The sequence below is a fragment of the Poeciliopsis prolifica genome, unplaced genomic scaffold (genome assembly GCF_027474105.1).
Source record: "Poeciliopsis prolifica strain line A6 unplaced genomic scaffold, Auburn_PproV2 SCAFFOLD162, whole genome shotgun sequence".
NCBI classification, from domain to species: domain Eukaryota; kingdom Metazoa; phylum Chordata; class Actinopteri; order Cyprinodontiformes; family Poeciliidae; genus Poeciliopsis; species Poeciliopsis prolifica.
This window is the reverse complement of record NW_026562537.1, coordinates 235,757-248,397: the sequence shown is the minus strand read 5'-3', so window position 1 is coordinate 248,397 and position 12,641 is coordinate 235,757. Positions and strand designations below refer to the sequence as shown.

The 12,641-nt window shown below is 30.6% G+C and overlaps 1 protein-coding gene across 1 annotated transcript in view; it reads right to left on the bottom strand.

The window, feature by feature from the left end:
* Positions 1–12,641, bottom strand: part of LOC129356255 (DNA (cytosine-5)-methyltransferase 3B-like) — a 38,041-nt gene that overhangs the window by 13,680 nt on the left and 11,720 nt on the right. Inside the window, exons 3-5 of the mRNA XM_055025857.1 lie at positions 7,592–7,745; positions 5,971–6,056; positions 5,744–5,881 (exon numbers count right to left, since the gene is read on the bottom strand). Of these exons, the coding sequence (XP_054881832.1) occupies positions 5,744–5,881; positions 5,971–6,056; positions 7,592–7,745 (378 nt within the window). The remainder of the gene's footprint in view (positions 1–5,743; positions 5,882–5,970; positions 6,057–7,591; positions 7,746–12,641) is intronic.

Genomic DNA, 12,641 nt, shown 5'->3' with positions numbered 1-12,641 from the left:
AATATGAATAAAGATGAATAAAGATTAATAAAGATGAATAAAGATGAATAAAGATGAATAAAGATGAATAAAGATTAATAAAGATGAATAAAGATGAATAAAGATGAATAAAGATTAATAAAGATGAATAAAGATTAATAAAGATGAATAAAGATTAATAAAGATTAATAAAGATGAATAAAGATTAATAAAGATGAATAAAGATGAATAAAGATTAATAAGATGAATAAAGATTAATAAAGATGAATAAAGATTAATAAAGATGAATAAAGATTAATAAAGATGAATAAAGATGAATAAAGATTAATAAAGATGAATAAAGATGAATAAAGATGAATAAAGATGAATAAAGATTAATAAAGATGAATAAAGATGAATAAAGATGAATAAAGATTAATAAAGATGAATAAAGATTAATAAAGATGAATAAAGATGAATAAAGATGAATAAAGATTAATAAAGATGAATAAAGATGAATAAAGATTAATAAAGATGAATAAAGATGAATAAAGATGAATAAAGATGAATAAAGATTAATAAAGATTAATAAAGATGAATAAAGATGAATAAAGATTAATAAAGATGAATAAAGATGAATAAAGATTAATAAAGATTAATAAAGATGAATAAAGATTAATAAAGATGAATAAAGATTAATAAAGATTAATAAAGATTAATAAAGATTAATAAAGATGAATAAAGATTAATAAAGATTAATAAAGATGAATAAAGATTAATAAAGATGAATAAAGATGAATAAAGATGAATAAAGATTAATAAAGATGAATAAAGATGAATAAAGATGAATAAAGATTAATAAAGATTAATAAAGATGAATAAGATTAATAAAGATTAATAAAGATTAATAAAGATGAATAAAGATTATTAAAGATTAATAAAGATGAATAAAGATTAATAAAGATGAATAAAGATGAATAAAGATTAATAAGATTAATAAAGATTAATAAAGATGAATAAAGATTAATAAAGATGAATAAATATTAATAAAGATGAATAAAGATTAATAAAGATGAATAAAGATTAATAAAGATGAATAAAGATGAATAAAGATTAATAAAGATGAATAAAGATGAATAAAGATTAATAAAGATTAATAAAGATGAATAAAGATGAATAAATATTAATAAAGATGAATAATATTAATAAAGATGAATAAAGATTAATAAAGATGAATAAAGATGAATAAAGATGAATAAAGATGAATAAAGATTAATAAAGATGAATAAAGATGAATAAAGATGAATAAAGATGAATAAAGATGAATAAAGATGAATAAAGATTAATAAAGATGAATAAAGATGAATAAAGATGAATAAAGATTAATAAAGATTAATAAAGATTAATAAAGATAAATAAAAATTAATAAAGATGAATAAAAATTAATAAAGATGAATAAAGATTAATAAAGATGAATAAAGATGAATAAAGATGAATAAAGATGAATAAAGATGAATAAAGATTAATAAAGATGAATAATATTAATAAAGATTAATAAAGATGAATAAAGATTAATAAAGATGAATAAAGATGAATAAATATTAATAAAGATGAATAAATATTAATAAAGATTAATAAAGATGAATAAAGATGAATAAATATTAATAAAGATGAATAAATATTAATAAAGATAATAAAGATTAATAAAGATGAATAAAGATGAATAAAGATGAATAAAGATTAATAAAGATTAATAAAGATTAATAAAGATTAATAAAGATGAATAAAGATGAATAAAGATTAATAAAGATGAATAAAGATTAATAAAGATGAATAAAGATGAATAAAGATGAATAAATATTAATAAAGATAAATAAAGATTAATAAAGATGAATAAAAATTAATAAAAATAAATAAAGATAAATAAAGATAAATAAAGATAAATAAAGATTAATAAAGATGAATAAAGATGAATAAAGATGAATAAATATTAATAAAGATTAATAAAGATGAATAAAGATGAATAAATATTAATAAAGATTAATAAAGATTAATAAAGATGAATAAAGATGAATAAAGATGAATAAAGATTAATAAAGATGAATAAAGATGAATAAAGATGAATAAAGATGAATAAATATTAATAAAGATGAATAAAGATTAATAAAGATGAATAAATATTAATAAATATTAATAAAGATAAATAAAGATAAATAAAGATAAATAAAGATTAATAAAGATGAATAAATATTAATAAAGATGAATAAAGATTAATAAAGATGAATAAATATTAATAAAGATGAATAAATATTAATAAAGATGAATAAAGATTAATAAAGATTAATAAAGATGAATAAAGATTAATAAAGATTAATAAAGATGAATAAATATTAATAAAGATGAATAAATATTAATAAAGATGAATAAATATTAATAAAGATGAATAAAGATTAATAAAGATGAATAAAGATGAATAAAGATGAATAAAGATGAATAAAGATGAATAAATATTAATAAAGATGAATAAATATTAATAAAGATGAATAAATATTAATAAAGATTAAAAGATGAATAAAGATGAATAAAGATGAATAAAGATGAATAAAGATGAATAAAGATTAATAAAGATGAATAAAGATGAATAAAGATGAATAAATATTAATAAAGATGAATAAAGATTAATAAAGATGAATAAATATTAATAAATATTAATAAAGATAAATAAAGATAAATAAAGATAAATAAAGATTAATAAAGATGAATAAAGATGAATAAATATTAATAAAGATGAATAAAGATTAATAAAGATGAATAAAGATTAATAAAGATAAATAAAAATTAATAAAGATAAATAAAGATAAATAAAGATTAATAAAGATTAATAAAGATGAATAAAGATGAATAAAGATTAATAAAGATGAATAAAGATTAATAAAGATGAATAAAGATGAATAAAGATTAATAAAGATGAATAAAGATGAATAAAGATGAATAAAGATTAATAAAGATTAATAAATATTAATAAAGATGAATAAATATTAATAAAGATGAATAAATATTAATAAAGATGAATAAAGATTAATAAAGATGAATAAAGATGAATAAGATGAATAAATATTAATAAAGATGAATAAATATTAATAAAGAATAAATATTAATAAAGATTAATAAAGATAAATAAAGATAAATAAAGATTAATAAAGATGAATAAAGATTAATAAAGATGAATAAAGATTAATAAAGATGAATAAAGATTAATAAAGATTAATAAAGATTAATAAAGATGAATAAATATTAATAAAGATGAATAAATATTAATAAAGATAAATAAAGATAAATAAAGATAAATAAAGATTAATAAAGATGAATAAAGATGAATAAAGATTAATAAAGATGAATAAAGATTAATAAAGATGAATAAAGATGAATAAATATTAATAAAGATGAATAAATATTAATAAAGATGAATAAATATTAATAAAGATGAATAAATATTAATAAAGATGAATAAATATTAATAAAGATTAATAAAGATAAATAAGATAAATAAAGATTAATAAAGATGAATAAAGATTAAAAGATAAATAAAGATTAATAAAGATGAATAAAGATTAATAAAGATGAATAAAGATTAATAAAGATAAATAAAAATAAATAAAGATTAATAAAGATAAATAAAGATAAATAAAGATTAATAAAGATGAATAAAGATTAATAAAGATAAATAAAGATTAATAAAGATGAATAAAGATTAATAAAGATGAATAAAGATTAATAAAGATTAATAAAGATGAATAAGATGAATAAAGATTAATAAAGATTAATAAGATTAATAAAGATGAATAAAGATTAATAAAGATGAATAAAGATTAATAAAGATGAATAAAGATTAATAAAGATGAATAAAGATTAATAAAGATGAATAAATATTAATAAAGATTAATAAAGATGAAAGATGAATAAATATTAATAAAGATTAATAAAGATGAATAAATATTAATAAAGATTAATAAAGATTAGTAGATTAAAAACAGTCCAGAAGCTTCTGAACCCCGGTTACCAACGGCAACAGAAAAAGGGGGAGGAGCTGCCAGTCACTGGTTGCTACGGCAACCACCAACTGTCAAAAGCAGCAGAGCAGAAGTTGATACATTATGTGTAGCGAGTATTTTTGGTCTAATCTCCAGTAAAATTTCATTTTTGCACTTGAAAAAATACAAAACTAACCAACAAGTAAAATTAAAGTAAAATGCAGAACCTTGTTTAAGTCTGTGATTCTTGAACACTAAGCTGTCAAAACTAAGCTATTGGAGCTAAGCTATTGGAGCTAAGCTATTGGAACTAAGCTATTGGAGCTAAGCTATCAGAGCTAAGCTATTGGAGCTAAGCTATGGGAGCTAAGCTGTAGAAACTAAGCTATTGGAACTAAGCTATGGGAGCTAAGCTATTGGAGCTAAGCTATTGGAGCTAAGCTATGGGAGCTAAGCTATTGGAGCTAAGCTATGGGAGCTAAGCTGTCAAAACTAAGCTATTGGAGCTAAGCTATCAGAGCTAAGCTATTGGAGCTAAGCTATTGGAGCTAAGCTATTGGAGATGAATGTCCTCAGTATCAGAGGTGAGAAGTCCTGATATCACATTTTCTCTCATTTCATAATCTAATGTGGTAAACATTCATGAAATGTTTGATTGAAGCACTTCAAATTGCACGTAAACAGGTGATGAAATGAATAACATTTTCAGTAAAAATTTGATATTTATGTGATTAAAGTAAACAATCGGACATTTAGCAGTAAACATTTAATGTAATAATTAAATCAGATGAAAGAGCATCTTTAAACATTTTATGTGTAATTAAACAGTTCAGAGTGATCAATAGAGGTAAATGTTATGAAATAGATCATCACACCTTAAGTAAATATTTGTTGTATTTAACATATTTCAGATATGAAGTGAATATGTAATAAAATAAATCCTGTCCTTGAATTTTATGTAACTGAACATTACAGGTAACAAATGTGATGATCATCTGAGGTAATACGTTTTATGAATTTAAAAAAATATATTTTTTTTTAAAATATAAAATTAGTTAAAAAATGAAGAAGGGGTCAAAATGTAATAAATATGAGTGAGTTTCATCTACTCAGTAGAACAATTTGACACTGATTTTAACTTAATGTGGCCATAATTTGGCAGCTTTTAACAAAAACATAATTTAATGTTAATATTTTAATAGAGGACAGTGTGCCTAGTGGAATACATGGATTACCGCCTTTTGTATCAGTCGGTCATAAGGCTTTATTTACAGCAGTTTGATTGGGAACCAGAATCAGCGTCCATGAATCAGATCGACCTTGAGCTAATCGCCCCTGACTCCACGGAGCGCGGATATCCAATATCCAACCTGAAAACAACTTCACTGCGGTGCGAAACACAATGAAAACACCTGGAATAAAATGTGTTGTGGTCTGTGGCCTTTAAAGATGGCGCCAAACGACGTTGGTTCCAAAGCTCTTTAATCTGCTACTGGAACTAAAATATTTTCATCAATATTAAGGAATTGCTAACATAAAACAAGCTCCTGTATCTTGCTAAAAAGGTTACTTGTAAGTTAGTTTGGCCTTATTTTAAGTGAACTAATTTATTTGTACTGAAACTGGGCCAAAACTACTTGGTACGTTGTTATGTTTTTGCAGTATAAAGATGTTTTTTTTAACCCAGTTTTCCACATCGGGCCGAAACGATGTGCCGATAGCGATGCTAATATGGGATCGTCCCTGGCTTTTACCATGACGGTGCTTTGCTCCTGTTTGCGGTTCTGCCTGTGGTGCTTGGTCTGCGGGTTCGCCGCCAGGCCGGCCTGGTAGATGGTTCTTGGTCTGGGTCTCTGCCTCAAGCCCAACTGAGACGTTCCTGACGGCTTCTTCTGGAAAAACAGACAAACAAACAATCAATAAAGCTTCCTCCATCTGTTGGCACAAACAAAACGAGGCCTCCATGTGCTCGTAGCGTTACGTGGCTGTAGGAGTCCCAGTCTGGTTCCTCCTCCTCGGGCCTCTTCCTGCTCCTCTTCCTGCTTCCTCTCGTATGCTGGTTACCATCTGGCGAAGGATGTGGGAGCAGAAAGAGAGACGGGGGAGACGGAGATAGCAGCAGAAGGTCAAACAGATGGCGCAACAAAAAGAAATACCTTCAAGACTCTTCCCTTCATCTTGGATCTAAACTGCTATATTCAACATTTTCTGTACTGAAGACTAGAAATGTCTCAATAAGAAATAAACCAATTAATCAGATAATAAATTAAAGAAACTCAGTAATTTACATTTGCATGATTTTTCTCTTTCTACCAGAAACTGGATGATAATTCAGTCTGGTATCAACTAGACCTTATTCTGAAGGATCATTTTTGTTCACAGTCTTCAGAATTAATTGGATTTATTTGGGATATTTAAAATGTCTTCCAGTTCCAGGGTTAAATGTTCATTAGATTTTAAAGTTTATACATCTTTGAGAATGAGTTCTTGCAAACTCTAACCACATATTTCTATCCACTTTTTAGTGCAAATATGTTAATATACTTGAAATAAGACAAAGACAATTGTTTCAGCGAGAAACAGGAGCTTATTTTAAGTGAATAATTCCTAAATATTGATTAAAAAAATACTGGTTCCATCATTTTTTTCATGTTATGAGTGAAATAATCTTCCAGTAGAAATATCATTTTCTTCAGTATTTAGGTAATATTAGCATATTAGCTAAACTAATTTCAGCAGTTCTGCAGAAAATAAAACTGGAGCTCCAGTTGACGTCAACATTCCAGGTTTGGTCAGAGGGTTGAAACTTGGACACATTTGGAGAAATGATCCAAAAATGAGTCCAAACTGGTTTTGAAATGGATAAAACTAGCAAACAGTGTACTTCTGGAATTACCTTTCCAAAGTCCAAACCTCAAAATGATCAGATCTCTGGAATGAAAATTAAAGTGGCATTTTAACCAGGAAGCTAAACAATTGAAATAATATATTCCAATAATCAAAATTGGCCAAGAGACAGTGGATCACTTGAAAAATAACTGGTTTCCCTGCAAAGTGTTAACATTGGGGTTTTATGTTTATAAGTATTTAAATTCATACGCCTAATTTTGACCAGAAAATCCACAACAAATCAAAATTTATTTGTTTTATAATTATGTCACTTTGGAGAAATAATGGTAGAAATGAAGCATTAAAAGCCTCAGATTAATGGTCACAATGGGCGGATGTCATTTTTAATTTTTACAGTAACTGCATGTTGAAACGTATTTAACTCTGACTTTTCCTCCGCAGAGCAGAATCGCCTGGCTTCCCTAATCCTCAGTTTAATACCTCTTGTGTTTTATTTCATTACTTTCTGCTTTTACTGCATTGCCATAAAACCCAAAGTGGCTCCAGATGTCCACATTTTAAACACTTGGTGTGATTTTTACACTTCCATTCACGTTGGCATGACAGTGAAGTTGTTTTGGTGACAAACCATCAATTTTTAACACATTAATAATCTCTGCTATCTCTGCTACCCAGAGATAGCAGCACATCTCTTCTGTTGGTTCAGTTTATAACCGTTGATTGAGAGTTTTGAGGTAAAGCTGTGGATGTACCTTGCGGCGAAGCGGCGCCCCCGCTCTGTTTGGGGCAGAAGGGCGAGGGCGGCTCCACTGCAGTCAGCGGGCTGTTATCATTGGTCAACTCGACGCCACTGTCGTTCTCTGATAGGCCCTCGGCAATAAGGGGCGTATCTCCATTCACTGCTGCCTGGGGACGAAATAGTCTGATCAGATCATTTACGAGGTGAATGTTGCAGTGACCCCGCCCTCAGAGGGCGCTAGGGAGCGTGGCTCGGCCGACTGTCAACGTGATTTTCAAATCAACAATGGAATAAAATTACCTCAGATGATATAAAAATTCATCAAACGCAGCTGTTAGAGACAAACCACCTATAAAAATATTTATTGAATACATTTTGTTATAGTGAAAATATATTTCTGTAATAGAAACCAAATCTGCACTGAGAACAATAAGCTTGCAAAACCAATGGCTTGCACTGGTTTTAGCTGTCAAGTTTGTCCAACTTAACGCGCTAAATCTTAAATGTATGCATGATAATAAAAGAAAAGGGACGCAGTGCTTTGCTACCAATTGTCAACACTATATCAAATAAATAACAAAATTAGGTAAAAGTTTTAATTACACAAAAAATAGCGAGGGAGAGGAAGGTAGGTCAGTTATGCTAGCTTGACTATGACAATCGTAACATGTACATGTGCTGTGGAATTCTGTTTTGGTCATAAAAAAAAAAAAGGGCGACCTAAACACCAACTCTCTGACAGATCATCAGTAGAGCAGGTGTTCAAATTAATTAATCAGCCATGCTTGTGTTAGATTAGCTAAGAGCAGCTACAGCTAATCTAATCAGCTCAGCAGCGACCTCTTATCAGTAAACACAAAATAAACATCAAGCCTGAAAACAAGAAACTTGAACAAACTGAATGTTCTGTTCTTTGTTTTGGTCAGACAATAAATGCATTTCATCATATTACCAAGTAAGTTTAGTTAGTTTCTAGTGTAAATATCTTAGCACACCCTGAAATAAGACAAAACTAATGCAGAAGTAACTAATCAGCAAGATGTAGGAGCTTATTTTCTGTCAATACATCCCTTATATTGATAAAAAAAAATTGTTTCACTTGTAACGTGGAAAAATATACATAAGTGAAATAATCTGCTAATGAAACAAGTATGTTTTTAATCAATTCTTTACTTAGAACAAGTATAATAAGGTATTTGCACTAGAAACACTAAAAATACTTGGTGATATTTTGTGTTTTTGCAGTGTAGAAATATAAAAGATGTCTCTACAAGATAGATGCCACAGTTTGATAAAAAATGAAGCAAAAACGCCATAAAATCTCACCAAACGCACAGAATAATCAAGCTCAGTTTTGACACGTATTTGAAATTTTCTCCTACATGTGATCCATAAAAACTGTCACAAAACAGACACCAGCTTCAGTTTTACAGTTCTGCTCGAACGTTGCGGTGCAGCGTTTTGATTCCTGACATTTTGACATTTAGATAAAATGATAACAGCTAAAAGGCGCTAAAAGACGCCGACTCTGTCTGACTCAACACAAACAGTCAATGCTGAAGTTACGGCAGCTGCCTCAGAGAGCAAACTGTTTGTTTAAACTGCCTGTCTATACAGAGGAGCGTTGGGAAATAGTTGTGGAAGTAGTCATCAAAGCCGTCAATCCTCTATTCTTTTAAAGGAGGGTTACGCATTTCTGTCCGTAAAACCTGAAACTCCATAACCCCAATCCAGGCATTAGTTTTTTCTGGTATGCTATAGAAAAACTAACTTATCGTGGCTTTTAAATGCTGATGGGAAACCATCAGGAACATCTTCCACAGGATTTAACTAAAGTAGCAAGCAGAAACTACAAATCAAATTAAATTGATCAGCACTTGTGGTTTTGGCAGCCAGGATTGTGAGGGTTTCTCCGTCTGACCTGGCAAATTTAAAGAGATTCATGATTAGCTATAAAAATAAACTTTATTTGGGAAACATTTATTTGAAAGGAACGGGTTGTTTAGTTTTTATTACTGTAAGATATTGTCACCATGTTGCAATGGATTATTGCGAATTGAGTAACATTTAGTACTTTAGAACATTAAATTAGAAGGTAATGCCTCTTCATTTCCATGATGAGGGCAAATGAAGATGAGGAAGACCATGAGGAAGAGAGGAAGATATGCTTGGATATGCTAACTGGAAAGGAGAGTGTTAGCTCCTGCTAACGGTGTCATCTCCTGCTAATGCTAATGATGTTAGCTCCTGCTAAAGGTGTCATCTCCTCCTAACGCTAATGGTGTTAGTTCCTGATAACGCTAATGGTGTTAGCTCCTGCTAATGCTAATGGCACTAGCTCCAGCTGAAGGTGTTGGCTTATTCTAACAGTGTCGGCACTGACACCTAGTTGTACTTTTATGTTGTTATAATTACACAAATGTCATTTTTTCCAGATTGTTACTAACCCTAACCCACTATTGTAAACATTTTAGAAATACCATCATTGTTTTAAGCGTGTGACTTTGACACAAGGAGTCCCACCTTCTTCTTCTGTGGTATTGTTAAACTGTTTGAGCTCCTTAGATCCTCATCTTTTGTAATGTTGTCCTGTGGAAGAGATGGATGTTGTTTTCCTCTGAATGCATCCAGTTTTATTTAGAAACAAAGTTAGATTTTGTTATAATCTCCATCATAATAATAGATATTTATTTATGTGAACTTGTGATTGTAAAGTAGCAGGAATTAACGTAAAGTAGCAGGAATTAAGTAGCATAGCTGTGTTGTTTTGTTTAAGACTTGAAGCAGAAAGCAGGTAACTTGGTTGTATTCTGCTTGATGTTCTTGTCAGAATAAATAATAAAATCTAATAATAATAATAAGAATAATAGTAACAATGACAATTGTTTATAACAACCACACATATAGCATCATAATAATTACCAATGTACACTATATAAATTCTTTATAATCTGTTAAATAACAATAAATAAAATAAGTAAAAACTAATGATAATAATAATAGTAGGATAGCAATCATAACCTACTAATAATGGTCATAAAGCATCATAAATATCTCTGCAGAGATACCTGCAGCCACTTTAGCATCAGACCGCAGCCTGGGCCCCAGAGTTATACGGGGATTCTCAGTAAAAATGTACAGAGAATCTCAAAATGCTGCACAGACTTGCAGGACATGAAGTTACCAAAGCAGGTCACCCAAAGTTTACTTCAGATGTCATGTAGCCGCGGAAAAACCAAGTGCAAAAGCCGGATCCGAATGCACAGCAGAAAATGCAAATTTCTCTTCGATTTCCTATGAAAAAGCTGTTAAATTATGGATAAGTTCTTATTAATAACATCATTATGAATAATCTCCACACCCATTCCTGACTGGTTCCAGGCCAAAGAGATCACTTAAAACCTGTCTGGCAACATGAAGCCAACCTGAAGCAAAGAGAACACATTGTGCCTCAATCTGAAGCAGAACATCTATCAGTCAGGGAACGGTCACAAGTCGTCATCCAGAAACCGTTTGCTCACCACCATTACTCAGCCACAACTCATCCAGGACGTTTCTCTGGAAGCCTCACTGACTCAGTGAAGGTCAGAGGTCACGAGCCAACAAGCACAAACTACAGCTGTGTCCGAGTTCAGGGTCTGTGTCTGAGTTCAGGGTCTGTGTCTGAGTTCAGGGTCTGTGTCTGAGTTCAGGGTCTGTGTCTGAGTTCAGGGTCTGTGTCTGAGTTCAGGGTCTGTGTCTGAGTTCAGGGTCTGTGTCCGAGTTCAGGGTCTGTGTCTGAGTTCAGGGTCTGTGTCTGAGTTCAGGGTCTGTGTCTGAGTTCAGGGTCTGTGTCTGAGTTCAGGGTCTGTGTCTGAGTTCAGGGTCTGTGTCCGAGTTCAGGGTCTGTGTCTGAGTTCAGGGTCTGTGTCTGAGTTTCAGGGTCTGTGTCTGAGTTCAGGGTCTGTGTCTGAGTTCAGGTCTGTGTCTGAGTTCAGGGTCTGTGTCTGAGTTCAGGGTCTGTGTCTGAGTTCAGGGTCTGTGTCTGAGTTCAGGGTCTGTGTCCGAGTTCAGGGTCTGTGTCTGAGTTCAGGGTCTGTGTCCTTCGGAGGCCGATTCCGTCACAGCGTGGCGACAAGGCCTTTCCCGCAATGGAAGGAGAGCCGCAAATTATTTTGTTCAGTTCCACTTTAAATGACTCAACGTGATTTAGTACAATGTTTTCAGAATGTAAGTGTCTCAAATTTCTGCTCGGTTCACCAAAACGTGACCTGCTCTGACATTTCTGTGGAATCAACTCACTCTCTCGCTCTGTGGTTGCCTAGCAACGACCTGCCAGGTGACTAACACAGCAGCAGTTTTAAGTTTCAGAACCTTAAGCATTGCTTCAGAACCGAAATAAAAATAAAAACCAACATGCAGAGAAAACTGGATAAAACAGTTTTGGCTGTATTTCAGATATTTGAAATCTAATCAATAATTACTGATATTGACTGATTCTGCATTAAAGCGAGGGCCCCATTATCAGTTCGCACTCAGTGGTGACCAAACCAGTTATCAGGTGTTTCTTCATACAATTTGTCTGATTTTAAAACTTGTTTGATAATCTGAAACATGTGATTGTGACAAAAATAAGCAAAAATAGAAGAACCTATTTTGAACTTCTTCACTGCCTTGGACCAACAAAACCATTAAGATCTGTAAAGATCTGATGACTTTGTGTTTTTGTGCTTATGATGTAAAGCACTTTGAAATGCCTTGCTGCTGAAATGTGCTATAGAAATAAAATTTGATTGGTTGATTGATTGATTAAACTCCTGTAGCCGAGGTCAAGAGACTAAACTTTCTATTTTTCCACTTATTTCCAACAGTTCCCTACATATTCCTCAGAATGTGCACCTTTTCTTCCCACCGCCCACCAAGCCATTAAAGTTTTTCCACTTTGGCTGAAAGGCGTCAATCATTAAAGCAGGCGCCTGGGGGAAGGTGAGAAAAGCATTCCCACCACTGACAGATGAGCAGGTTTGCAGTTGAACGGGGGCAAGCCGCAGACGAAAACCTGAAAAGAGTTTCAGGTTTTCACC